The sequence below is a fragment of the Phyllobates terribilis genome, unplaced genomic scaffold (genome assembly GCF_046119375.1).
Source record: "Phyllobates terribilis strain yellow unplaced genomic scaffold, ASM4611937v1 Scaffold_11__3_contigs__length_659146591, whole genome shotgun sequence".
Taxonomy (NCBI): Eukaryota; Metazoa; Chordata; class Amphibia; order Anura; family Dendrobatidae; genus Phyllobates; species Phyllobates terribilis.
The window spans coordinates 321612043-321639990 of NW_027362771.1; the positions used below are offsets into that span (position 1 = coordinate 321612043).

Consider the following 27948-nt stretch of genomic DNA (forward strand, 5'->3'; position numbering starts at 1 on the left):
TGCCCATGTGGCACAGTGAAAATTCAAGGAAAAAAGTGATGCTCCAGCTGTTTTCCAAATAAAATAATAAGCTTTATTCCAACATTTCCAACATTTTAAAATCATGACATTCTCAGATATATCCAAAAAGATTTACCGTAATCCTTTTTCTTACAACGTTTCGGACTTTAACCAGGTCTTTATCCATGAATAAGGATCTGGATATGGTCATAGGAAAAGGGATTAAATCTTTTTGGATATACCTGAGAATGTCCCAATTTTAAAATGTTGGAATAAAGTTTACTATTTTATTCGGAAAGCGGCTGGAGTATCACTTTCTTCCTAGAAAAAAAATCATAGCCTGTTATCTGTAGGTTAAAAGCTGTCAAGTCCCGTTCCATCAGACATGACACTAGCCTTTGGCCACTATGTGGGAGAAGGAGTACCACCTCTTACTTGTTGGCATCCAAGGGCCTTTTTTGATTTGCTGACCTGGCGTGACATCACGTCTGCATCACGACGCGCCGATTATGTCATTCCAGGTCAAGGTAAGAAGCTGTACTCCTGACCCCGTCCAGCAGAACTCTTATCAATTCTTGCAGATAAAATGGAGCATTCAATGGGAACAATTCAAATTATGCATCCATAACATTATATTAGTATGAATAGAAGGGGTCCACGGCTTATGTTTGTGTCCAGTACCATCTTAAAATATTATAACAATTTTCTATCCAGCACGCTCTCTGGAGTTCTTGTACGCATAAAAAGATGAGTGTCATGGAGGCTTTAAGTTTGCTAGATAATCTGGTGGATGAATCTGATCCTGATGTGGACTTCCCAAACTCCTTCCATGCGTACCAAACAGCAGAGGGTATCCGAAAGGCTCACCCAGACAAAGGTACAAACATGCTACAAAATATATCTCCTAACAAATACTGTATACAAAAATATACAAATGAATCTTGCATCAACAGATTATTATATACATCCTGCAAAGGATGCAAACTTTTTGTGTAGCAGCTGTTCAACTATATTAAGGCTATATTCTCACGTTTACTTATACTTACATATATGTATGTTCTCACGTTGCTTTTATGCTACTTTTGGCAGTAAAAAAGCTGCAGACAAAAAAACAGGTTTTGCTTGCTCTTTTGCTGCTTTTCTTGCTGCGTTTTTGCTTCTTTTTTTTTGCTGCGTTTTATGCTGTGTTTTTCAGGATCCCAAAAATTCAGCTTTGCTTCCACCATGCAAGCATGAACAATGCAAGGTGTTAGACCACTAATGTAAGATGTATGTGAAACCATAAAACATTTTAGGAAAAAAATGGGAATTTGATCAAATTATTTAGTGGAAAAATATTTTCATGTCTATAAAAAATAGTGACTATTCTGATCAAAAAAGTTTATGAGTTCATGAAAAAATATACAACTGCAAATGTGAAAACAGCGGGGGGAGTTGAATTGGTTGGGAATAGTTTAAATAAGACATTAGCAGAGAATTTTGCAGGTCAGGAATTATTTACTTTCACACATTGGTCAGCTATTGAGTTAATCAGGTATTGTTCAATTTCACACATTAGTCAGGCAATGTTGTTTTACACATATATATATAATTTAATTAAAGTGTACTAATCCTAACTGCCATGCTCAGGTGAGGAGACCAAGACATTTTGGTTTAAACTTGAGAAAATCACAGAAATAAATGTGTTTCATATCCTGCTGTACATACCTTTTTTCACTAAAAACGCAGCAAAAACTGATGACAATGGTTTTTTTGCTGGATTTTTGCTGCTTTTTTGCACTTACTCATTGCTTTTTATAGGTGAAAAAAACGCTGCAAAAACGCTCAACAAATTGACATGCTTCAGTTTTCAAAAAAAGCAGCAGTTTTACAATTTAGTCAGGAAAAAAATCAATGTGTGTGCATGAGATTTCTGAAATCTCATAGCTTTTTCTAGTACTGTAAAAAGCAGCTTTTAATTTGCATATAAAAATGCAGCAAAAGCACAACGTGTGAACATAGCTTTAAGGAGTTTATCCAGTCTTAAACTACAAGTCTGCAGTCACTCTACATGACTGTAGACTTGTGAATCCTCACATCGCATGCACTGCACGCTGTGAGGACTCTCCGTTGTTGGGCCGGGAGAGTGACCGGATTTACATACATGCAGTCACATGCCGACTAGACTGTATCCGTCCTCTCTCAATGCAAGTATATTGAGCATGGCCGAATACAGTTTAGCTGGAATGTGGATGGGAGTATGCATATCGCATGCTTGTGGTCACATGGACGCCCGCTCCTAACACCAGAGAATCCTCACAGCATGCAGAGTGACTGCAGACTTCTAGCTTAAGACCGGAAAACCCCTTTAACTAATCTAATCCCACAAACCTCTTGGACAACAGTGACAGTGTGTATGTAAGTCAGTTATACACTGTATGGACACTTTTGTGACAATTTTGAATTACTCCAATGCATGTAAAATGAAAAACTGACAATGTTTGCATTGCCAGTGCATAGTAATGTTATTCCTGTTTGGGTTTAATACTAAAATCATGTAATATTTTCTGTTATACAGAATGTGTTAGTACTAAGCAAAAAAAAGTTTTTTTATAACAAAAATATTTTACTTACTCTTTGTGAAATGTTTCTTCTAAATGGGTATACAGCATTGTGCAAAAGTTTTCGGCAGGTGTGCAAAAAATACTGCAAAGTAAGAACACTTTCAAAAATAGAATAATTTTTGATACACTTTAATAGTGTTAAAGGGGTTGTACAGATTTGGCACAAAAGTTTGCAGTCACTCTATGTGACTGCAGACTTGTGAATTCACACAGCGCACACAGTGCACGCTGTCAGGATTCTCCGGTGTCAGCACTGGGAGCAGGTAGTCATATGAACACAAGAAGAGCTTTAAACTAGAACAATGTGGGAAGGGAAGCAAAAGGCCAGAAAAAGCCATACAGCTGACAAATACTATTGAGATCTCTGCTACTGGAAGTGGAAAGGAAGAACAAAGACAAAACAATTTAAATAATAAAAATATGGGAGGAAGAGAAACCAATCACAAACTAAAATGTTTTTATACAAATGCACAAAGCATGGGCAACAAACAAGGCGAATTGGAACTACTAATGCAGGAAAAGGAATATGATGTCATTGGAATCACTGAAACTTGGTGGGACGATACACATGATTGGAATAAAAGGCTAAAAGGATACAACTTATTTGCAAGAAACAGACTTGATAAACGAGGAGGAGGTGTTGCATTGTATGTTAGAAAAGCGTATATCTGCACAGACATTGAAGCTTCAGAGACTGGGAGTTCTGTGGAAACTGTTTGGGTAAGAATACAAGGAGAGAACAACGGAAAGGACACCATTGTAGGCATTTACTACAGGCCACCTGGGCAATCTGAAGATATGGATGAACTCTTTATGTATCAAATGACCAAGTTCTCCAAAAAATACGACGTAGTGGTCATGGGAGATTTCAACTATCCAGACATTTGTTGGGAATCTCTCTCAAGTAAAACTAACAGGTCAAGCAAATTCTTATCCTCTCTTGCTGACAACTTTATCTTCCAAAAGGTAGGGGAGAAAACAAGGGGATCTGCTACTTTGGATCTAATCCTTATAAACAGGGAGGAAATGGTTGAGGAGGTAAAGGTGGCTGGGACCCTAGGAGGCAGCGATCATGCTATTATAGAATTTTGGATAACTAGAGGAGGAAGACATGTGAAGACTCAAACTTCAAGGTTAGATTTTAGAAAGGCAGATTTTAAGAGACTCAGAAAGAGAATAGGAGGGATCCAATGGCTGGATGTCCTTAAGGACAAAAATGTCCAGGAAGGATGGGAAATTTTTAAAAATGAGATTCTCAAAGCACAATCGTTAACAATCCCGAAAAGTAGGAAGAATGGGAAGCATTTAAGGAAACCAGGATGGATGAACACAGAACTTAAACACATGCTAAAAAGAAAGAAAGAAATGTTTATTAAATGGAAAGAGGGAGGCATATCTAAAGAAGATTATAATGCAGTCTGCAGATCCTGCAGGGCACGTATCAGGTTAGCTAAAGCTGACAATGAATTAAGGCTTGCAAGAGATGTCAAAAGCAATAAAAAAGGATTTTGGGGGTATGTCAAAAGTAAAAGAAAAGTCAAAGATGCTATAGGATTTTTACAGGATGAAAATGGAGAAATGGTAAGAGAGGATGTTGAGAAGGCCGAACTTTTTAATTCCTATTTTGCATCTGTTTTCTCTCAGAAAGAAAATGTAACATCAACTGATCTTCACTGTCCTTTTAAAGGAATAGAGGAATCCAAGTTATCTGTAAACAGAAAGATTGTGAGGGAATATTTAGCTAACATAAATGAGTTCAAGTCTCCAGGTCCAGATGAATTACACCCCAGAGTACTGAAGGAGATCGTAGAAGAAATTTTAGAACCACTCTCCATAATCTTTGAAAATTCTTGGAGAACAGGAGAAGTCCCAGAAGACTGGAGAAGAGCAAATGTTGTTCCTATCTTCAAAAAGGGGAAGAAGGTGGACCCAGGGAACTATAGGCCGGTGAGTCTGACTTCTATACCAGGAAAGATCTTTGAACAAATTATTAAACAACATGTATGTAAGTACATGGATAAGAATGAAGTGATTAACCAGAGTCAGCATGGGTTTGTAACTAACAAGTCATGTCAGACTAACTTAATTTCCTTCTATGACAGAATCACTGACTGGGTGGATCAGGGAAATGCTGTAGATATAGTATATCTTGACTTCAGCAAAGCATTTGACAAAGTATCTCACACCATCCTTATTGAAAAAATGACCAAGTATGCAATGGACCAGGCAACTGTTAGGTGGATTCATAACTGGCTTAGTGATCGTACTCAAAGGGTGGTTGTAAATGGCTTCACATCCAGCTGGATGAATGTCTCAAGTGGGGTACCACAGGGCTCCGTCCTGGGACCTGTATTGTTCAACATCTTTATCAATGATTTAGATGAAGGAATTGAGGGTAAACTGATTAAATTTGCTGATGACACAAAGCTAGGAGGGATAGCTAATACTAGAGAAGAGAGAGAGAGGATTCAAAAAGACCTAAATAAACTGGAGCAGTGGGCAGCAACCAACAGAATGGTTTTTAACAGGGAAAAATGCAAAGTACTACATCTGGGCAATAAAAATGAAAAAAGCATATACAGAATGGGAGGAATAGAGCTAAGCAACAGTACATGTGAAAAAGACTTAGGTATACTAATAGATCATAGACTGAACATGAGTCAACAGTGTGATGCAGCAGCAAAAAAGGCAAATACAATTCTGGGATGTATTAATAGAAGCATACAGTCTAGATCACGTGAAGTCATTATCGGTCTTTACTCCTCTTTGGTCAGACCTCATCTGGAATACTGTGTACAGTTTTGGGCACCACATTTTAAAAAAGACATAGACAAACTGGAGCAAGTTCAGAGAAGAGCGACCAGAATGGTGACTGGTCTGCAAACCATGTCCTATGAGGAACGGTTGCAGGATTTGGGAATGTTTAGCTTACAAAAAAGAAGACTGAGAGGAGACTTAATAGCTGTCTACAAATATGTCAAGGGCTGTCACATTGTAGAAGGATCATCTTTATTCTCATTTGCACAAGGAAAGACTAGAAGCAATGGGATGAAACTAAATGGGAGGAGACACAGATTAGATATTAGAAAAAACTTTTTGACAGTTAGGGTGATTAATGAGTGGAACAGGCTGCCACGAGAGGTGGTGAGTTCCCCTTCAATGGACGTCTTCAAACAGAGGCTGGACAGACATCTGTCTGAGATGATCTAGTGAATCCTGCTTTGAGCAGGGGGTTGGACCAGATGACCCAGGAGGTCCCTTCCAACTCTACCATTCTATGATTCTATGATTCTATGATTCTATGCAATGTGCATACTCCGGGCCACATTCCAACTAGACATGTGTGGACTCACTCAGTACAAGTGAATTGAGCCAGGTTGCGCATGTCTAGTCAGAATTTGGATGGAAATATGCATATCACATACTTGGGGTCAAATGACCGACCACACTGGCCGCTGGCATTGGAGAATTCTAGAACACGTGGCATGTACTTTGTAAGGTTTCATAAGTTTGCAGTCACATATAGTGACTGCAGACTTTTGTGACAAACCTGGACAACCCCTTTAGTAGTTCATTTTTTTTTAGTTAGCAAGTGCAAAGTGAATGAACAAAAGAGAAATTTAAATCAAATCAATATTTAGTGTGGCTTTTTCCTTCAAAACATTGACAAAGCATCAATTCTTCTAGGGACATCTGCACACAATTTTTGAAGGAACTCAACAGGGAGAACTAACCCAAGATCTTATGAGAATGTACGTATTTACACATTCTTTAGCCTTATGTAATCCCAGACGGACTCGATTTTGTGATAAAGGTTCTATGGACTCCATTTATTCTTCTTTACACTGAAGATAGTTCTTAAATGACATTGACTGTATGTTTGGGATTGTTGTCCTGCTGCAGAATAAATTTGGAACCAATCAGATTGCTCCCTGATTATATTGCATAATTGATAATACTGCCTGTATTTCTTTGCATTTGCTCCATTTGCTGAAATGCACCTCCAAACTTGTAATAAACCTCCACCATGCTTCACTGTTGCCTGACACTTATTATTGTGCTGCTCTGCATCCCTTTGGCAAACAAACTGTCTTCTGTTTCAGGCAAATGTTTCCAATTTTGACTCATCAATGTTTCTGCACCCTTCAAGTTTTTGTGAATTGTTGAACAGCTTTGCCTTTTTTTCATGACAAATACATAACTTTTTGGCCTCAATGTTTTCCATGAATTTGCAGCACTAAGTTTCCTTGGCCAACCACTGCATCTATGGTCCTCAATAGTGTACATTTCCTGGTGCTTCTTTAGACGTGAACAGCAGATTTCAAAACCCAGTCTGCTTTGAAATCTTTGCCTGGGAGGCAATAATAATGATAATGCAGTATAACTACCTTGTATGTTGTTGTTGTGCTCAGTCTAGAAAGGAAAGCAAAGAGTCCTAGAAGTGATTATATAGCCCCAACAGAGCCCTGACTTCAACATCATTGAATGTGTCTCGGATTACTTGAAGAAACAGAAGGATTTGCGCAAGCCTACATCAACTGAAGATTCTGTGGTTTGGTTTTCCAAGATGTTTGGAACCACCTCCCTGTCCAATTCTTTCAAAAACTGTTGCAAGTTTATCTGGAAAAAATGATGTTGTTTTGAAGGCTAAGGCTGATCACACCGAATATTGATTTGATTTAGATTTGATTTCTCTTTTGTTCACTTTGAGTAAGTACACTAATAATACTCATTTTATTCCCACATCTGCCTAAAACTTTTGCACAGTTCTGTAGCTTTTACCTCTTTACTAGTTGTTAAAATGCAGTCTGTTCTTGTTATCTTTTATATGCTCCCAGAGATTTACATATTTTCTTCCTTCAGACTGGTTTCAGTTGGTTGGTTTGTTGCATGATATTGGAAAAATTTTGGCCCTGGAGAATGAGCCTCAGGTAACCCATATGATCAGCAAAATACCGTCAAGAATATACAATGAATATTACAGTAGTAGCTATTTTTCATACAAAAGAATAATTAGCTTTGGCTACTATAAATTAGTATTACAAAGTAATAGAAAACTGACCAGCACATCTTAACAAAATAAAGCAAGTCTGAACAGGCGCAAGCTACTGTCATTGTAATATCTTTGACTTTTCTTTGGTTTCTTAACTTTAAAATCTTCAATTTGTATGAGTTAGTATTTAATCCTAGTGCATTTTTAACACTATTCACCATCACCATAGTATGTTTGACTCAAAAATTGGGTCACAGAATAAGACTTTCACATTTCTAATTGTGACATTCAAGCTTTTTAATGTTCCATAGAAAAGAAAACGGTCCAGCCATGTCTGTAATTCCAGCTTCTGAGCAGCATTGGAGTTCTGAGGATAGACATATTTTCCCTAGTTAGTATTTGGTACAGTTGAGAGTGCCACATATTTGAGGAAACAGCCGTAAGCCACAAATCAGGTGGCCACTGGCTACTGGTGGGGGAACCCTGATCCATGCTCTACTATCAATTCCATGATGTATCAGGACACCATCATATAGGCAGGTAGAGACAGAACCATCTCTGTCTGCTGTGGTGACAGTAGGATTATCCTACCCCCTGCAGTAATCTAATATATAATAAGTACGGTATATAGTCATGGAAAAGCTGTCAATATATTTATTATAATTGCATTAAGAGATGTCTAATCATCAGTAACCATTATAGCTTAGCAATTTATGTCCCTTCTCACTTCTGAAGCATATTATCATTCAGGCAAGTTCTACTGAATCCTTCAAAGGCATTTAATTCACATGGGGTCACCCTGAAATCACATGACCAATCTGAAGAGAAGTACACCATGAATTTTGACATAGAAAGAACTAAATAAGGAAATACTAGAGCACATATATATAAAATTATTTTTTTTTTTGCAAAAACCTGCATACACTTATTTGTGAAAGCTGTGCATTTTCGCACATATATACATATACATATGTACAGTGGCAGAATGAATTAAAGGGAACCTAAAAGATGGTGACAGACATTGGCTGTATAATTTCTACCATGTATGTTTAACAATGAAATGCTGCAGTGTTTCAAAGAAAAACATAATTTAAAAGCCATTGGGGACTGAGCTGCACGTGAGATTAGTCTGTTTCTCCCTGCTCGCTGCCTTGGAGTGACTGCAATGGTCGTTCCCTCCCTATATGAGTACGCAGGGAGAGACCTGTCACTCCAGGGCTGTGGGCAGGGAGAAGTTGCAGGGGACCCGACTATAAAACTAGTCTCCCATGTGACTCGGTCCCTGATAGCTTTTAAAGTTTTTTCTTTAAAATGCCACAGTGTTTCAGAGTTAAACATACTTGGCTGAAATCAGGCAGCCAGTGTCTGATATCTGCTGCAGGTGGATTGGACAGCATGTATTGACTGTCAGGTTTCCTGGACTGCTACTTCAATAAAATTACTATGTATGTGTTACATTTAAGGCTACACCTCTTTCAGCACAGCCACTCACCCATGCATGAGGTGCAAAAAGGGTCTAAAACACGTAAATGTAGTGCAAGACATGTAACACAGTTTTTGGGTGCAAACTAAGCCAGAATTTTTGCACATTTACCTTTGCAAATCTCCCTCAGAAACCAATTATTCTCTTTTCAGTGGGCTGTTGTTGGTGACACCTTTCCAGTTGGTTGTAAGTTCCAAAAATCTATTGTATTCAGTGACACAACATTTGAAAACAATCCAGATACAAAGCACCCAGTTTACAGGTGAGTAAATCTGGTTATATTATTTGCATTTTATAGACAGAATTTAGCATCTCTCTATGCCATTTTTCCATCATCCATAAAATTTTTGGCACCATGGATATTTGAACAAATGATCAATTTAAAAGCAATGGATAGAAAGGCCAAATTTGTACAATGTAGTAATTCAGAATTTAATTGGAAACAGCACAGCTCACATCTGAATATTTTCTCTGTTCAGCACTGAATCCGGCATCTACAAGCCTAATTGTGGTCTAGAAAATGTACTCATGTCTTGGGGTCATGATGGTAACGTAACCCTATTTTCCTATCACTTTTTCTGTTTTATAAAGGCAATATTTAAAGAAGCACTCCCATTAACTTTTTTATTCATTAAATGTGTGCATATGTGTATGGAATGTGGTGAGAGTGTATTAATATATTCACCTACAACCACTTTCTCTGGTGTCCAACGTTCTTTTCCTGTTCTGACTGAGTTCACCCCTCTGCAGACTGTCCGGATCACTGTGTGACTGGGAAGTGACTTTTACAAAATAAGCCTATGGAACATCAGAACGAGGTTCCAAAGACTTACATTGTAACAGAGACTTCCGGCTCATGGAAAGAGCATAGAGTGAGCCGACTAGTCGCAAATGCCGTGATGTCACTTAGAAGAGGAGAAGAACAACACTGAACAATGGAGAAAGCAGCGGTAGGCGAGTATATTAATACACTGATGTTATGCCCAACGGTGGCGCACATGGATTTGTGGACCCACTGTGCCACAGGGCCAGACCTGCCTAGGAAGGGGGGTAGCTAAGCGGCTACCTGATGTTCACTTGAGCTCCTGATGGTGGAGACAGATTGGGCTTCAGGTAACCATCAGGTACCACTTCTAGGCAGATCCAGGTACTGCATCTGCTGACCCCAGGTGTCCGATTTGCTGACACGGACTAGGACTATGTTCAGACACACCAGTCTAGGATACTGAATCAGGGACTAGCTACACACTGACCGGAGGACAATGTTCAGGCACTGACCGCATTGGGACCAGGGGACTTCGGGTTCAGGACTGGATGCACCAGGACCAGTGGAGAATGTTCAGGCACTGGCCGCACTGGGACCAGGGGACTTCAGAATCAGGACTGGCCACACCGGGACCAGAGATTCGGGTTCAGGACTTTGGCTGACCGGGACCAGGGATTCATGTTCAGGACACTGGCCACACCGGGACCAGGAAATCGGGTCCAGAACACTGGCCGCACAGGAACCAGGGATTTGGATTCAGGATACTGGCCACACCGGGACCAGGGGACCTCACAACCGCACTGGTAGGACACCACACTACATAATTACTAAACATGTCGCTTGGCAACTGAGGGAGTCTTTTATACAGGATGACTCCCAAGAATTGGCTGGGAACTATCTTGCAGGTGGAAATAATTACACTAAATGACTCTCAGGAACAGGCTGAGGGCATTTACTATATGAGCATGCTACCCGTTTAAGAGCAGGGAAGCACGCGCACTAGGTGCACGGCTGGAACTCAGTACAGAGCAGGAAGCAGGGAACGCCAGGAATCATGCCGCGAGGCCAGGGCGGTGAGTTAGCCGGCATCCCTGCATCGAGGGAGAAGGGGACACCATGCAGGGGCGCCGGCATAGCGCTACAACTCACACTACATTACATACATATATACACATTTAATGAATATAAAACTTAATGAGAGTGCTTCTTTAATGGAAGAGCTATAATGTTTATACTGCTTAATGTCCACAATGGATTATATACAGAGAGATAAATATTGGATATTTTAGGAAAATGTAGCAAGAAGTATTAAGGTAGCTTACAATACAAAAGTAAGAAATCATAATTGTATTCTAAAATGTTGTGTAAGATCGTTTTAAATAATCCTACAACTTTAGGGCACAAGTGAAAAAAATGCACAGCTCACACAAATGATTCTATGCAGAATTTTGTCAAAGGAAGTTTGAACAATATTTTTGGATGGTGTAGTATCAGAATTTCCCGTTAATTTACCTTAGCAGAAGGTTCTAGCAGCTTTTCTACTCGTTTTGTTTACTTTCCTGCAGAATATCTGTACCAAGTGCTGAAGTTTAACCAGTGTTCAATACCAGATGAGGTAAGACTTGTCCATTTAGCATCAACTACTAAACTGCCTTTGTAGGTCAAGAAACTGGCATAATGGGTACTTAACGTACATCAGTCACATCTTCAAAGTCCAACACAGGTCATTGCTAAAGACGTTCAGGACTGTGCTGGATATATCAATGCCCAACTGCCGGCCACAGAAGGTAGGAAATTTGGAAACCGTGTAATACAGTCAACTACACTTTTTCCGTAACTTCCATTAACTTCTATGGGAGTTACAGCATAGTACAGCCTTGCCCAACTGTTTCCTGAGTTCCCACCTCCTGTCGCCAGAGCTTATACATTGATATTGCTGTCTCAGCCATGAACAGGTAAAAACCATTAATTGTTAAAGAGATTTCCACTACTGACAACCCCTTCTCAATTTGTATGTTTGCCACCAGTAAAATAATAACACTTATACTCACAACCGGTGCTGGTACCGGCTGTCTCTGGGATTGCATGTCATTGTTATATCACGCAATCCCTGTGGCCAATCAACACACCACATACATCCGCAAGACGTGGGAGAGCAACTCCCAGATTGGTGCAGTGTGTGATGTAGGTATTGTGTTCCCTGATGGGCATGTGATGGAAGTCTGCCCCTACAGATTACTGTAACCTGCAGTGATTACCGTATTTTTCGGAATATAAGATGCACCAGACCATAAGACGCACCTAGGTTTTAGAGGAGGAAAATAGAAAAAAATATTGAAGCAAAAAATGTGGTCATGATGCACTGTTATGGGGGAGGTGGTCTGCTGCTGAAACTGTTATAGGGGTAATGTCCCCCAATTCTCTACTAATATCCCCCATGCTGGTATATATGGCTCCCCTTCCTGTTATATGTGGCCCCCGCCCCCATCCCCATGCTGGTATGCATGGCACCACTCATCCCCATCCTGGTATTCATGGCACCCCTCATCCCCATCATGGTGTGCATGGCACCCCAATCCCCCATCATGGTATGTATGGCATCTCAATCCACCCTCCTGGTATGCATGGCACCCAAATCCACCATCCTGGTATGCATGGCACCCATCATCCCCATCCTGGTATGCCTGGCAACCCCCCATCATGGTATGCATGGCACCCCCCCATCCTGTTATGCATGGCACCCCCCATCCTGTTATGCATGGCACTCCTCACCCCAATCTTGGTATGCATGGAATTCTCATCCCCATTCTGGTATACATGGCAGCCCTCATCCTGTTATGCATGGCACCCATCATCCCTCATCCTGGTATGCATGGCAGCCTTCATCCCTCATCCTAGAATGCATGGCAGCCGTCATCCCTCATCATGGAATACATGGCACCCCTCATCCCTCATCCTGGTATGCATGGCACCCTTCATCCCTCATTCTGGTATGCATGGCACCCTTCATCCTGGTATGCATGGCACCCCCATCCCCATCATGCTGCACACAAAAAATAAAGGATTCTACTCACCTTCCCTCTGCTCCAGCGCTGCGTCCTGTTCTGCTGTCAGCAGCTGATCTCACCATGTGAGCAGTGCATGATGTCACTGCCATGCGCCCTCACATGCTGAGATGAGCTGCCGGAATAGTCACTGCTCCCCACGCCAGGACTATGGGAGTGGGGAGTACTAGTGACTATTCATTCTCCTACAGCGTCTCGGCGATCACGTGTGCCCGCTATTAAAGAGCATGAATATTCACTACTCCCCATGCCCATGGTAGTGGGGAGTAGTGAATATTCATGCTGTTTAATAGCGAGCACACGTGACCGCCGAGCCGCTGCAGGAGTCGGTGGCTGCTACTGACACTGTGCGCCTGCTATTAAGAAGAATGAATATTCAGTGCTCCACATGGAGGAAAAAAGTGCGTCTTATAGTACGAAAAATATACGTTATGTGATTAAGAAAGGTCACATGACCACTGAAGGACACCATGCCGACATCAGAGGAACACTGCTGGGGAGTAAGTATGATGATTTTCTTTATTTTAGACTTCACAATTGAGCGATTCATGTAGTGGACAACCGCTTTAACTTATTAATATATTTTTATAGCAGTTGATGCACCATTTTTTTTAATTCAAAATGCCAGATTCTATGTCCTCCACTACTGTATACCATTTTAATATTGAGGTCAACGTATAAACAGTGTGCAATTAGCACCTGGCTATGCTCACTCTTTTTGCGGCTATAGGCAATCAGCATGGTGGCTTTTAAAGCAGATCTGTCCCCGGATTTCACAATACAGACAGCATACATTATTAAATAGATCAACAACATATAATAGCATAGAAAGAAGCTGGAGCGAAACACGCGTCGGGGTGGAGGGACATGGCTGCAGCAAAACCTTAATCACTGTTCTACATGCTGGGCCATTTCAATTACATTATGTTTAGCTTTGGAATACTAGTTCAGTTTGATATCTACTTGTTTATGTATATGTGCACACTCTTGTCTAGATACTCCCTTGGCTCTCCATATAATGTATATTCTCCATCATCTGATCATCATACATGTTCCCTCTGAGGCACATTTTTTACCCCTATTTTTTTATTCTCATTTGATTATTTTCTAATAAAGAAATATAACATTTTCTGGACATTTGTGTTCACTTTCTCCAGTAATTTATTTTATCACTGAATTAGTGGGGTGGTATTATTAAATAAATATATTAGACCTAATAAGACTGGTGCATTAGGATGGGTGTATAAGCGTTTTATAACTCCAGCTACAGAATGAGAGCTTGTTAGTTTAATCCCTTCACGACATCCACTGTACATGTGCAGCAATGCGGGAGGTGTGTTCCCACAAACCGCCATACATGTACGGTGTGACAATCGTGCAGGCTCACTCAGAACCCCGGTGCGATCAAATGCAGGTGTCAGCACTATATGAGAGCCGATACCCTGCAGCTGAGAGAGCTGACACCCGATCGTGGGCGTTTAACCCCTCTGATGCCGCTGTCAATGACAGCGACATCAATCGGTATAGTAGAGGGAGGGAGCTCCCTTTCTGCTCTGATCGGCACAACGCAATTGCGATGGAGTTGAGTCAATGGTCCCCATGGTGATCCTGGGCCAAAAGATGGCTGCGTGGTCACCCAGGTACAGTGACCTGTAAGCTTCAGCTCAGAGCAGGAGCTGACAGGCCTCCTTCCTGTTTGCGATTCACTGAGCTAATGCCCTGCAATTCAAAAGTATTGCAGAGTATTAGATCAGCAATCAGAGCAGGAAAAGTTGATGTCCCAACCTGGGACAAGGTAAAACAGTAAAAAAAAAAAGTGTAAAAATTGTAAAAATATATTTTTTTTAAAAAATCACAAAATAAAACAACAAAAGTGCTATGTCTCATCACCCCCCAACAGAAATCCAGCAAATTCTGCACTCCCAAATCCAAATACCCCCTCCCTTCTGAGCCCCACAGTGTACCTAAACCGCATTTAGCATCCACGTTTGCCATTTCTGTAGCGATGAGAGGCTGCTTAATTTACGGGGTCCATGTGTCCAGAAGCATGAGCTGGGCACAATGTATGGGTATTACAATGTACTGGGCACTACAATGCACTGACACTACAATGGCAGAATTGCAGATTCTCTCAGCATCAATCACTGCTGCTTGTTTCTGGCATGCACCCATGGAGTCAAAATCGTCACTACACCTGTAGATAAATTCCCAGAGGGGTATAATTTCCAAAATGGGGTCACTGGAGGGGAGATTCTGCTCTTCTAGCACTTAGGGACTCAGTGTATGGAGTCCACAAACTATTCTACGATAATTTCTTCTCCAAGAGTCAAATAGAACTCTTCCGTTCCCAGTCACGCCGTGTAGCTAAGCAGTACTGTACAGACACAAGCAGAAATTGTGTGACACATTTTTTTGCCATTTTTACCCATTTCCCTGTGTGACAATGTAAAATCTGGGGCTAAAACAATTTTTTTGTGGTAAAAATTTTATTTATTTTTTTTTCACTGCCCAATGGTATAAAATTCTGTCATGTGGTGTCAATATGATCCATGTGCAATGCAGGTGCCGGAATGCAACGCACAGAGACACAAGGCGAGAACAGTCAGAGATGAATATAAACAGTTTATATATATATATATATATATATATATATATATATATATTATATATATATATATATATATATATATATAACATATATATATATGTTATATATATATAACAGGTATTCTGAACAAGGGATTGGCAACAAGGGTAATGAACAGTAATTTGAAATATTAGCAAGATACGAAGTCTCTCAAAGTAATGTGGTGCCCTCAGTCATGGGAGACACCACGTGAGTTCTTTAACTCTGCATATGGCCCTAGCGGGGGTCACTGGTTATTCCCGCTAGGCCGAAAGTCTTTTCCGGACAAATTCAATTAGATCACGTTGAGCTCCTTTAACCCCAACCGTTCCCCTCCCAACCTGAGTACCTAAACCCAATTGGCCCGGTACCGTGAGTGAACAGTAGAAGGGATGACCCTGTTCACGTATGCAGCTCCTCTGCTTTCACTGGCGTGACTTTCCTGGCTCAGCAGTCTCTCAACTCCTCTCTTCTTTGCTGTTGGAGGCAATCTCTCAAGCCTTGGGTAGGGGGGTCCAGACCTCATCTGTCGGCGGGCGACATCAGGTTCTGCGAACTCACTCAGTACCGCAAGCAGGCTCCGAGTCTCCTCAGCAGGCACAGCACTCGGGTCACATCTGTGAGGGATCTGGAGCTCTTCCACCGGCGCCCGGCTGTGGCACCTCACAGACCTCTGGCTTAGGTCTGCCACACGGGGCTTCTCAGCACACAGAGAACGCATCTCCTCCTCTCTGCTGCTTGGCGCCAAAAACTGCTCAGGCTTGGCGCGCTGGCCTCTTATCTCCAGGAACTCCTTCCTGGAAGTCACCTGATCGGGTCCAGCATCTAAATCTGCTCTCTTTTCAACTTCTCTTGTGTATCTTGGTTCCACTTGACTGTGTCTGGCCAGCAGATGGCAGTCTCTCTCCATCTTTGAAGCATCATATAAGAGTTCTCTTAAAGGCTCTCTCGCCTCTGCTACATTCCTCCCTCCTTTTTGTTCGCCAGTCCTCGGGCGAGTGGATTTCTTGCAGAATTGATGTCTCTTTCCAAGCAGTGCAAGTTCAGACAGGAGTTGAGCACACTCCTGCGTTTTCTGTTGGATCTGAGACCAGATAAACTCTTCTTGAGCATACCGGTTCGGAGGAATTCCAGCATTAGCCCGCTCAGTTCTGCAGGGCTCCTCCTGCGGAGGTGACTCCGGGATATCCGATGAATCAACCACTGGGGATTGCAAGTCACTTCTCGACTCATTCTGGGTTCCACTCGGGGTTGGCATCGATGGTTCTGACGGGCCCAACTGCATTGTGGCCCATCCTTCTTCATCCCCCAAGGTTCCTGTATGTGGCACTCCACAGGTTGTGGCCTAACCTCGTTACAGGCTTCTGCTTCAGAGGAGCAAGGTCGCAGCATATTGCGGTGCAACACCCTGGGAGTCGCGGCGTCATCCCCTTCAGGCCTAACCTTGTAGACTGGGTTGTCTGGGTGAACCTTCTTCACCACCCGATATGGTATCGCTTCCCAACGGTGGTCCAGTTCACTCCCAAATCGTTTGACCCTTACCAGTACACGGTCTCCTTGCTGGAGTGATCCACCTGAGGTCGGGGGCCGATCTGCATGCTCGACTTCCTGAAACTTCTGAGCAACCAATCTTCTCACTGTATGGAGCCGGCGCTGGTGTTCTCGAATCCAGGTACTTGGGTTACTGCCCGGGCCGGAGTCTTCTGAGTCTAGCTCCAGTTCAGTAATTTCTCGCCCACTTCTTCCAAACAGCAACATGTAAGGGGTGTAGCCAGTAGTCACATGAACTCGATTATTATACACCCACACCAGCTCGGACACAAATTCGGGCCACTTCATCTTTTTGTCTGCTTCCAGCGTTCGCAACATTTGCAACAGGGTTCGGTTGAAGCGCTCGCATGCGCCATTCCCTTGAGGGTGATAGGGCGTTGTTCGGGATCGGTCGATCCCATAGATGCGGTATAGTTCATCCATCACTCGTCCTTGGAAGCAGGCCCCCTGGTCAGAATGTATCCGCTTCGGGCACCCATAAATCCGGATGAAATCCTGACAGATGGCCTTAGCTGCGGCTTCTGCTGTCTGGTCTTTGGTAGGCGTCACTACTGCGAACTTGGTGAAGTGATCAGTCATGACTAAACAGTGTCCATAACCATTGTATGAAGTTCCTATCATCAGGTAGTCAATCAACAGGACTTCCAAGGGGGCAGAAGTTCGGATGGTCTGAATGGGAGCTCTTTGTTCCGGGGGCTTGTTCAACTCGCACTGGCGACATGTTCGGCAGACCCCCTCGACTTCTTGCCGCAGTTGAGGCAAATACACCAGCCGTTGCAGCCACCGAAAGGTCTTCTCTACGCCGAAGTGAGCACCTCTTCTATGAGCTTCCTGGGCTAGTGGCGTTACCAGCGCTCCTGGAACTACTACCTGCCAGGTAACATCAAACTCTCGAGGTAGCTGGATTCTTCGGCATAGCAAGCCATCTTTCAGGAAGAGCCTCTCCCACTGGCCTAGGATTTGTAGGGTAGTTGGAAGTGAAGTGGCTCTGGCTTCCTGGTCGGGTCTTTGACCAAGGGCAACCCATTCTCTCAGCTTTGCCAACTCTGGATCGGATTGTTGCAGATGTATCCACTCGTCTCTTGAGCGACCCAGAATTTGAGTGGGCCTTGGCTCCTCTCTGGTATCCTGGGCGTCGACCACGGCAGTGGCGAACTGGCAGAAATCCGGAATCTCGTCGCCTTCGAGCTCCTCATCTCTGTCCCTCTTCGGCCCCGTCTGAGTGACCTGGGACAGGGCATCTGCATGAGTGTTCAGGGCCTTGGACCGATAGGCGATTTTATACTAGTATTTGGACATCCTTGCGACCCACCGCTGCTCTAATGCGCCCAGTTTGGCGTTCTCCAAGTGGGCCAAATGGTTGTTATCTGTCCGCACTTGCACTTCTGACCCTGACAAGTACTCAGCAAATTTCTCGGTCATGGCCCACACCAGTGCCAGTAGCTCCAGCTTAAACGAACTGTAGTTGTCTGGATTCTTCTCCGTATCTCGGAGCGACCTGCTGGCATACGCGATCACCCGCTCTTTTCCTCCTTGCACTTGAGCCAGCACTGCTCCCAGTCCATGCAAGCTTCCATCAGTGTACAACATAAAAGGCTGTGAAAAGTCAGCGTAGGCCAGAATTGGGGCATCCGTTAGCGCCATTTTCAATGCTCGGAATGCCTCTTCTTGTCATGGGCTCCACTGAACGGGCTGTCGCTTGGCTCCCCCAGTCGTTCCTCTCAGCAATTCATTGAGCGGTATCGCAATCTTAGCGAAGTCTTTAATGAATCTGCGGTAGTATCCAGCGAGCCCCAGAAATGCCCTCAGTTCTTTTAGATTGGCGGGTGTGGGCCACTTCTGCACGGCAGCTACTTTCTCCGCAGTGGGGTGCACTCCTGCACTGGACACAGTGTGCCCCAGATATTCAATTTGTCGCTTGAAGAGATGACACTTACGAGGCTTAATTTTCAGGCCGTGCCTTTGAAGCCGTTCTAACACTTGTTCCAGTCGGCGGAGATGATCTTCAAACGTAGAGGAATAGATAATTATATCGTCCAGATATATTAAAGTCGCTTCAAAGTTGAGGTCCCCCAAGCATCTCTCCATCAGTCTTTGGAAGGTTCCCGGCGCATTTGTTAGCCCGAACGGCATCCGATTGAACTCAAATAGGCCCATAGGGAGAACAAAAGCTGTCTTCGGACGATCCTTCTCAGCTACTGGGACCTGCCAATAGCCACTGGCCAGGTCGAGGGAAGAGAAGAACTTGGCGCTTCCTAGCGCAGATAGAGACTCTTCAATTCGGGGGAGTGGATAGGAGTCCCGTACTGTACAGGCATTCAGCTTCCGATAGTCTATAGAATCTCCGGGTACCATCCTTCTTCTGGACCAGCACGATAGGAGCCGCCCAAGGACTCTGACTTTCGCGGATCACGCCGTTCCGCAACATGTGGGCCAACAGCTCTTTCACCTCCTGGTACATTTGAGGCGGGATCTGCCGATATCTCTCTCGGATGGGAGCAGTATTTTCGGTGTGTATTTCGTGCTGAATGTCCCGAGTGCACCCGAAATCGTCTTCATGTTGTGCAAACACTCCCTGATATCGCTGTAGAAGTTGTTCGATCTGCCTTATTTGTCCAGCAGAAAACTCAGTAAGATTAGCCTCCATTTTCTCCAAGAGGTGGTGCCCAGCCAAGGGTTCTCTTCCATTCTCCTGGCTGTTGAGGGACACCTCCAGGGTCCATGGCTCTCCTTCCACAGGTGCCAGCCCTATAGAGTCAGCTCTGGTAAGGGCCTCTGGCATTATACACACTCGCGCCACCTCTTGTCGGGGCAACAACTGTAAACTCGTGCCACTTAGATTGATGCAACGCACGGGCACTCGACCCTGCCACACGGTGGCCAGGGTCCGAGCAGCCAGGAGTCCAGAGGGCGCTTCCTCTCCCTCCATTGGTTCAATTTGAATGTCCACGCCTTCTAAGGACACATGTGCCAGCACCGGTAACGTGAGTACAGTCTGTCCCACTGGCAGTGTCATTGTGGCTTCGGGTGGTATCGATACCTTACCAAGGTACTGAGAGGTAGCGGGCAATTATTGAATTTGGCTGACCCGCACGAGATGCTGGAATACTCTCTTGTTAGCTGGGTCTCGAGTGGCGCGGGTCAAGTTGTTTTTGTCACAGCCCTCAGCCAGGAACTGTCCGACCTCCTTCATCACATTCATGCCCAGGGTTACAATGGGCCCATCGCCTCCGGGCCCTGTGGTCAGCACGATCCCTTTCCGACCGAGGTCCTTTCCACATGCCCGGACAGACATCCATACTACTCCCGCTACTGGGATAGGTAGTTGATTAGCCGCCACCAGTTTGACAGTGGGTTCCCGCCAGGAACGAGCAACTTCAGGAAAGTGACTTTGGAAATACGTCTCAGGCATAGTGGTCACTTGAGACCCGGTGTCCATTAGACAGCGGATCCGCTGCCCATTAAATTCAGACCAGATAATGGGCCTCTCGGAGACAATGTCTTCAGAGCTCCCTCTTCCACTCTCTGAAGCTCGAGACCCCATGGTATGCTCCACAACCGTGGGGCATTTTAGTTTAATGGCTGTCCCCTCCTCCTCCTTTCTCGGTTTGGACAGTCTTTGGAGATATGCCCCCTACCGCCGCAGGTCCAACACTCTGGTCCTCATTCTACGGATAGGTCGGGTACATGCTGTGCTGGGGCCTGGTAGGAACATCTTTCTCGCTCTGGTCTCCGTCCGCGTTGGGCGGTACGGTCCATCGGCAAGGGGGCAGCAGGGGTCTTTCTGATAGCGTTCAACTCACCCCGAATATCTCGAATTTCCGGACGTATTTCCCGTACCCAATCAGGCTCTTTGTTAGTGAATCCAGGGGCAATTGCCTCATGACTTCTAACTGTGGCTTTGAGAACAGGAACTTCTTTCTCCAGGACTCTAGCTTCAGCCCCTACCTCCAGGAAGCCCAGATCAGGGCTCAAACGCAGCCGCTCCTTCAAGATCTGCCTCAGGGAAAGGTCTTTCAAGCCAGAAATCAGTTGGTCACGCAACACTTCATCTAATGGTCCCAGTCCTCGGTTCCCATCTCGAGCCTTCTTAGTGATATGGGCCGTCACTTCCTGCAATGCATTAACATACTGATTTATGGTCTCATTTTCCCCTTGGACCCGCTGAAACAACCGTAGGCGCAAGTGTCCCAGATCTGTGGTGTCACCGTGCATGTCCTCTAGAATTTTTATCACTTTGTCCATGGTGTCACGATCCCCAGGTGGGCGGTACATCACAGTCTGCCGGGCCTCTCCATCAAGGGTTAGGAGGGCCAGTTCCACCTGGGCTAGGGGATCGAGGGGATACATACGTAGCATACTTCTCAGTCTTTCTACCCAGTCCCACAGTGACATGCCATCCCCCGTGAACTTGGGAAGATGGCTGAGCATAGCCCCCAGGGGTATATGGCTCCGGCCGGACCCAGTCACAGGCTGCTCCGCCATCTCTGCGTCTGAATGTTGCATCCTGCCGACTACGCCAAATGTAATGCAGGTGCCGGAATGCAACGCACAGAGACACAAGGCGAGAACAGTCAGAGATGAATATAAACAGTTTATATATATATATAAAACAGATATTCTGAACAAGGGATTGGCAACAAGGGTAATGAACAGTAATTTGAAATATTAGCAAGATACGAAGTCTCTCAATGTGGTGCCCTCAGTCATGGGAGACACCACGTGAGTTCTTTAACTCTGCATATGGCCCTAGCGGGGGTCACCGGTTATTCCCGCTAGGCCGAAAGTCTTTTCCAGACAAATTCAATTAGATCACGTTGAGCTCCTTTAACCCCAACCGTTCTCCTCCCAACCTGAGTACCTAAACCCAATTGGCCCTGTTCACTCACGGTACCGTATAAGTGACGGCCCTGTTCACGTATGCAGCTCCTCTGCTTTCACTGGCGTGAATTTACTGGCTCAGCAGTCTCTCAACTCCTCTCTTCTTTGCTGTTGGAGGCAATCTCTCAAGCTTTGGGTAGGGGGGTCCAGACCTCGTCTGTCGGCGGGCGACGTCGGGTTCTGCGAACTCAATCAGCACCGCAAGCAGGCTCTGAGTCTCCTCAGCAGGCACAGCACTCGGGTCACATCTGTGAGGGATCTGGATCTGGAGCTCTTCCACCAGCGCCCGGCTGTGGCACCTCACAGACCTCTGGCTTAGGCCTGCCACACGGGGCTTCTCAGCACGCAGAGAACGCATCTCCTCCTCTCTGCTGCTTGGCGCCAAAAACTGCTCAGGCTTGGCGCGCTGGCCTCTTATCTCCAGGAACTCCTTCCTGGAAGTCACCTGATCGGGTCCAGCATCCAAATCTGCTCTCTCTTCAACTTCTCTTGTGTATCTTGGTTCCACTTGACTGTGTCTGGCCAGCAGATGGCAGTCTCTCTCCATCTTTGAAACATCATATAAGAGTTCTCTTAAAGGCTCTCTTGCCTCTGCTACACCTGCACACCTAGATGAATTGATTGAGAGGTATAGTTAGTAAGATGGTGTCACTTATGGGGATATTCTACTTTTCTGCACCTCAGGGGTTCTGCCAATGTGACACGGCACCCGCAAACCACAAAACAAAATCTGCATTATAATATGCAGCTCCTTCCCTTCTGAGCTTTGCACTATGTCTCAAAAGTAGTTTTCGACGACATATGAGGTATTGGTGTACTCAGGAGAAATTTACATATTTTGTGGTTCATTTCCTGCTATTATCCTTTTTGAAAATTTAAAACTTGGGGCCAAAGTAACATTTTAGTGGGAAATTTTTTTTCCATTGACTCAGCCCAATGTTATTCAATTTTCTGAATCGCCTGAGGGTTAAAGGGGTTGTCCGGTACTTTAAAAAAAATGCCAGTGTGTTTTAATGATAAATACAACCTTCTTTCTAATTACCTTGTGCTGCCTGTGAGCGGCCACCGATAGCGCCGCTCACAGGCAGTATCAGCAGCGCAAGGTAATTAGAAAGAAGGTTGTATTTATCATTAAAACACACTGGTATTTTTTTAAAAGTACCGGACAACCCCTTTAAAAATGCTCACTATACCTGTAGATGAATTCCTCAAGAGGTGTAGTTTCCAAAATAAGGAAACTTGTGTGGGTTTCTGCTGTTTTCACATGTCAGGCGCTTTTGAAATGTGACATGGCATCCACAATCTGTTCCAGCCACAATTGCGCTCCAGAATCCAATTAGTGCTCCTTTTTTCCAAGCCTTGCCATGTGTCCATACAGTAGTTTTCCACCACATATGGGGTATCGGTGTACTAATAAACTTCTTGAATGTGGTTTTGAGTACTTTGAGGGGTGCAGTTTTTAAAATGGTGTCACTTTTGGGTATTTTCTGTCATATAGGCCCCTCAAAGCTGCTTCAAACATGATGAGGTCCCTAAAAAAGAAACGGCTTTGTAAATTTTGTTGGAAAAATTAGAAATTGCTGATAAACTTTTACCTCCTCTAACTTGCTAACTAAAAAAAATATGTTTTAAAAAATATGCTGATGTAAAGTAGACATAGGGGAAATGTTATTTATGAATTATTTTGTACAGCATGATGAACTGGAATATAACAGAATAAAGAATGTAAAAATTGAAATTTTCACCAAAATGCCAATATTTTCACAAATAAAATCAAATATTTTAGACCTAAATTCCACATCATGGAATAGTGACTGCAGAGCTAGATAAAATGAAGTTTTTAATTTATGATCTCTGTTGCAGAGATATTAGTTAGTAAAGTTTATATGCTAATTTTTGCTAAGACTAAGGTGACATTAGCAGAGATTCATCTATAGGAGTGGTTACTTTTTCATTGACCAATCATAAGCAGGAGACGTCATGCAGTGGAGGAAAAAAAAAGAACACACCCCCAGAGAATGTCAGACCCAGCTTCCTCTATGTGAGGCATGTAATGACCCACAGCTCTGCTCTCCTCACTGGTGGCACCCATTTTGATTACAAGCGGGAAAGGTGAGTAGAGCAGAGTTGCATGTCATTACAAACACCTCTTGCAGCTCTCCTCTTACAGCACTGTCAAGCTTGATGTACTCCCCTCCATCTACACTGACTGCCGTAAAATTAGTTTTGCAAGAAGAGTTAGTAATGACACACAGCTCTGCTCTACTCCCCTTCCCAGTTTGTAATCACAGTTGATGCTGACAATGAGATCAGTGAGTAGAGCAGAGCTGTGTGTTATTACATGTTTCACACAGAGAAATCTGGGCCTGACATTCTCTGGGGATGTTATTTTTTCCTCTGCATGACTCCTGCTTATGATTGATCAAAGTCATGGATTGTAAAAAGTCAATGATCCCAGGGACCAATCTCTGCTAATGCCCCCTCGGTCTTAGCGAAAACTAGAATCCAATCTTTACAAGCTAGTATTGCTACAAAGGAGATGAAAAATTAAAAATAAAATTATGTTTTATTCTGCTCTGTAGTCACTATTACATTATGTAGTTTATCTGGAGAAAAGTCCACTTCAAGTATACTCATTTTAATCCCACTCAGCCTGACAGCTTCAGTTTGTACAAAGCAGTGAGAGATCTCAGCAGCAGCAAGGAGGAGGAACACTGAGAAGCTGTCAATCAGTCTGTGTGTGCGGAGAGCAAGTTAAACTATTTCAGCGGAGAGGTGATAGACTGCTTAGGCTGGAATATCCCTTTTATTTATAATGTTATGCTTTGGAAATGCTTATTTATAGAGACAATACTTTTATTTTAGGGGATGTACATGATCAGATTCCATTCATTTTACCCGTGGCACACAGGAGGCGATTACAAACACCTTTGCAATGAGAAAGACCTTAATATGCTTCCTTGGGTGCGAGAATTCAAGTAAGCATTACTTTTTTTTTTTAGGTGATGTGTAAGTAATTTGCTTAAAAATTTGATAAGTATACACAATTATGGCCAACATTACTGGCACTGTTGAATATTAGGCACACCATGTAAAATATGTCCTGAAATACAGTGTTTAGTGAACCTGCTTGTATATAAACTTTAGTTCGGTCCAGAAAAATACACGACAAAAATAACAAAATGAAAGCTTAGAAGAAAAAAAGCTTATAAATACAGACTTTGATGCTTTACCCCTTATCTCAAATGAACGTAAGGGTCCGTTCAGATTGCAGGTAATTTCCTGCAATTAAGGATACAGTTAGGTCTCAGGGATGCGATGGGCACTCGAGCTGTACATGTGCCATCTGAACTAGGAGCTGGCTGTTATACCCAGCTGAACTCCTTCTGGGTGTGCTGGGACTGGGCCTAGCAGCATTTGAACCTCTTATCCCCTAAGATGCCAATGTCAGTAGTGATAGAGACATGCGAGGAGTTTCACAGAAGGGAGATCACTCAATTTTGACATTGTGGGATGCCGATGGGTTGCTATGGCAACGAGAGGCCCAACAATGGCGACTGAGTCTTCAATATATCTCAGTCTATCAGACCCAAACAGAGGAAGGGCCTAATATGCTTATCAGTCAAACAATGACAGGTTATATAATGCACTGTACAAAGTTATTTATTGTACAAAAGTAATAAAAAAACAATATAAATTTGATATGGTCATGAACACATTGACCCACGGAATAAAAATAACATATCAATTATACATAGCAGAGAATGATGTTTAAAAAGAATAATGAAATTAGTGTTTATTTGTTCAAATTGTCTCCCAAAGAGTGTAATAAAAAGTGATGAAAAAGTCGCATCTACTACAAAATGGCGCCAATGAAAAGTAAAGCTTATCAGGAAAAAATTAAGCCTTCATAGAGCTCCGCTGATGGAAAATTATGAAACTTATAGTTCTCAGAATATGTAAACACAATAACAAATGTTTTTCTTTTCCAAAGAGTCTACTAATTTACAAAAGTGATGAAAAATAAATAAAACCATAGATATTTGGTATTATTGCCATATTGCTGACCCTCAGGATAAAGTTAACACTTGCAGGACGGCGAATAGCGTAGAATTTCTGTTTTGTTTACATACCTTGCCATAAAGAGTTAATAAAAGTTTGTAAAGAAGTTATATATACCCATAAACCCCAAAATGATGCCACTGACAAACACAACACATGCTGAAAAACACAAGCCCTCACATGACTAGGTCGCCAAAAAAAATATTGGAAAGCTACAATGAAAAAATGAAAGAAAAATATGGATTATCATAAAGGACAAAACTGGCTGTGACATCAAGGGGTAAAATGTTTGAAGATATACGGCACTCCTGTGTAGGTGGTGCTTAAGAAGGGTTCCACTCTGTTAACATATAAAAATACTTAGCACTCGAGAAAAAAAATATATGCAGATAACAGCTTTATTATAGGAAATCCAGAAATGATAACGTTTCGGTGCTAAAGTCAGTCCTTCCTCAGGTACGGACTGTCATGAGGTATACAAAGGAACTGCAGTAATAAGCACAGGGAAAATGAGACCAGTCTCCAGGAGAAGGGCAAGGAAAATGCGATCACAAGCACCAGGAGAAGAGAGTCTTCTCTTGCAAACTGTGGTCCATTTCTTCTGCGATTATTACTGCAGCTGCTTTGTATACGTCATGACAGTCCATATCTGAGGAAGGTCCAACTATAAGATTGAAAGTACTTTTTATAAATTACCACGTGGTTAAAATTCTATTTCTGTTCCCTGTTCACAATGACAAAGGCAAGATAGCTGCTTGAGCTGACCATAAATGTTGTCACCACCAAGCAGAAGCAGTCTAAATGGTACAAGATTATCTCCAAATACCTTAACACCCAGGCTTCAAAATATCAAAATGTTATCAAGACATTTGCTACTTAAAGGGCTAGTCTGATTCAAATCCCCCCAGCGCACCGGTTTCTGAGCCTGGAGCAGTATGTATGTGTTATACATACTCCCTACCAGGGCCTGTGGAGTGTGCATGGCCTGGCTCCATACACTTGTATTGAGTGAGGCCGCACCTCGTCTAGTCACTCGGCTATCCAGTGGGCGTGGTTGACTAGTGGGTGCGCCCTCGCTTCATACAAGTGTATGGAAGCGAGGTTGCACCCACTGGCCAGGAGTATGAATAACTCATACATACCCTCCAGTCCCGGCCCAGAAACCAGCGAATCCCTGCAGTGACATTTAGTACACTGAACAAAACTGGGCTCTATAAGCATAGGCCAAGGAGGAACCCACTGCTTAAAGAAGACATTTAAAATAGTGACTGAAATTCATCAAAAGTCACAGGAAGAAATCATAATTCAGGAAATGTTCTATGGACAGATTAATTCAGACTAGCGCTCTTTGGCAATGCATTCCAGCATTTTACTTAACCAGGTCATAATGAATCCTATAGAGAAAGTGCACCATAATGTTGTGGGCTTTGCAGCCTCTGGGATTGGAAGCATTGAATATGTTGCAGAAACAATGAAATTGAAAGATAGTATTTAAAATCAAAAAGTGCATCAAAGTGTATGTGAACAAGATGTATTTTCAGGTGGATGCTGCATTGATCCCAAGTGAAAAAGTCCTAAAAACCCACCACAAATATTGAACTTATGTCAAAACGACTTGCTGCGCACATGTTCCATTCTTTGAGTCAGACTCAGAGCAAAGCACACACACCTACTTAAAGCAAATCTACAACTGACACTAAACTAGCAGCTATCCAGTTAAATATCTTGCAAATGATTAGGGATGAGAGGCACCTGAGCAAATGCCCACAGACTAAACCAGATTGAGCATCAGAGCTGTCAATCAAAATGTTCACAACCCAGCACGCCCCAGAATCAGATTGGATAACTGGACTGTCACTCACAAAATGACAGTCCAGCACACTCCAAATCCCATATGGCGGTTGAGCTGTGACTCACA

The 27948-nt window shown here is 43.3% G+C and overlaps 1 protein-coding gene across 1 annotated transcript in view; it reads left to right on the forward strand.

The window, feature by feature from the left end:
- MIOX (myo-inositol oxygenase) overlaps positions 1-27948 on the forward strand; it is a 51084-nt gene that overhangs the window by 21181 nt on the left and 1955 nt on the right. The window contains exons 4-9 of the mRNA XM_073652593.1: positions 715-877; positions 7467-7534; positions 9232-9341; positions 9559-9626; positions 11411-11460; positions 24834-24946. Of these exons, the coding sequence (XP_073508694.1) occupies positions 715-877; positions 7467-7534; positions 9232-9341; positions 9559-9626; positions 11411-11460; positions 24834-24946 (572 nt within the window). The remainder of the gene's footprint in view (positions 1-714; positions 878-7466; positions 7535-9231; positions 9342-9558; positions 9627-11410; positions 11461-24833; positions 24947-27948) is intronic.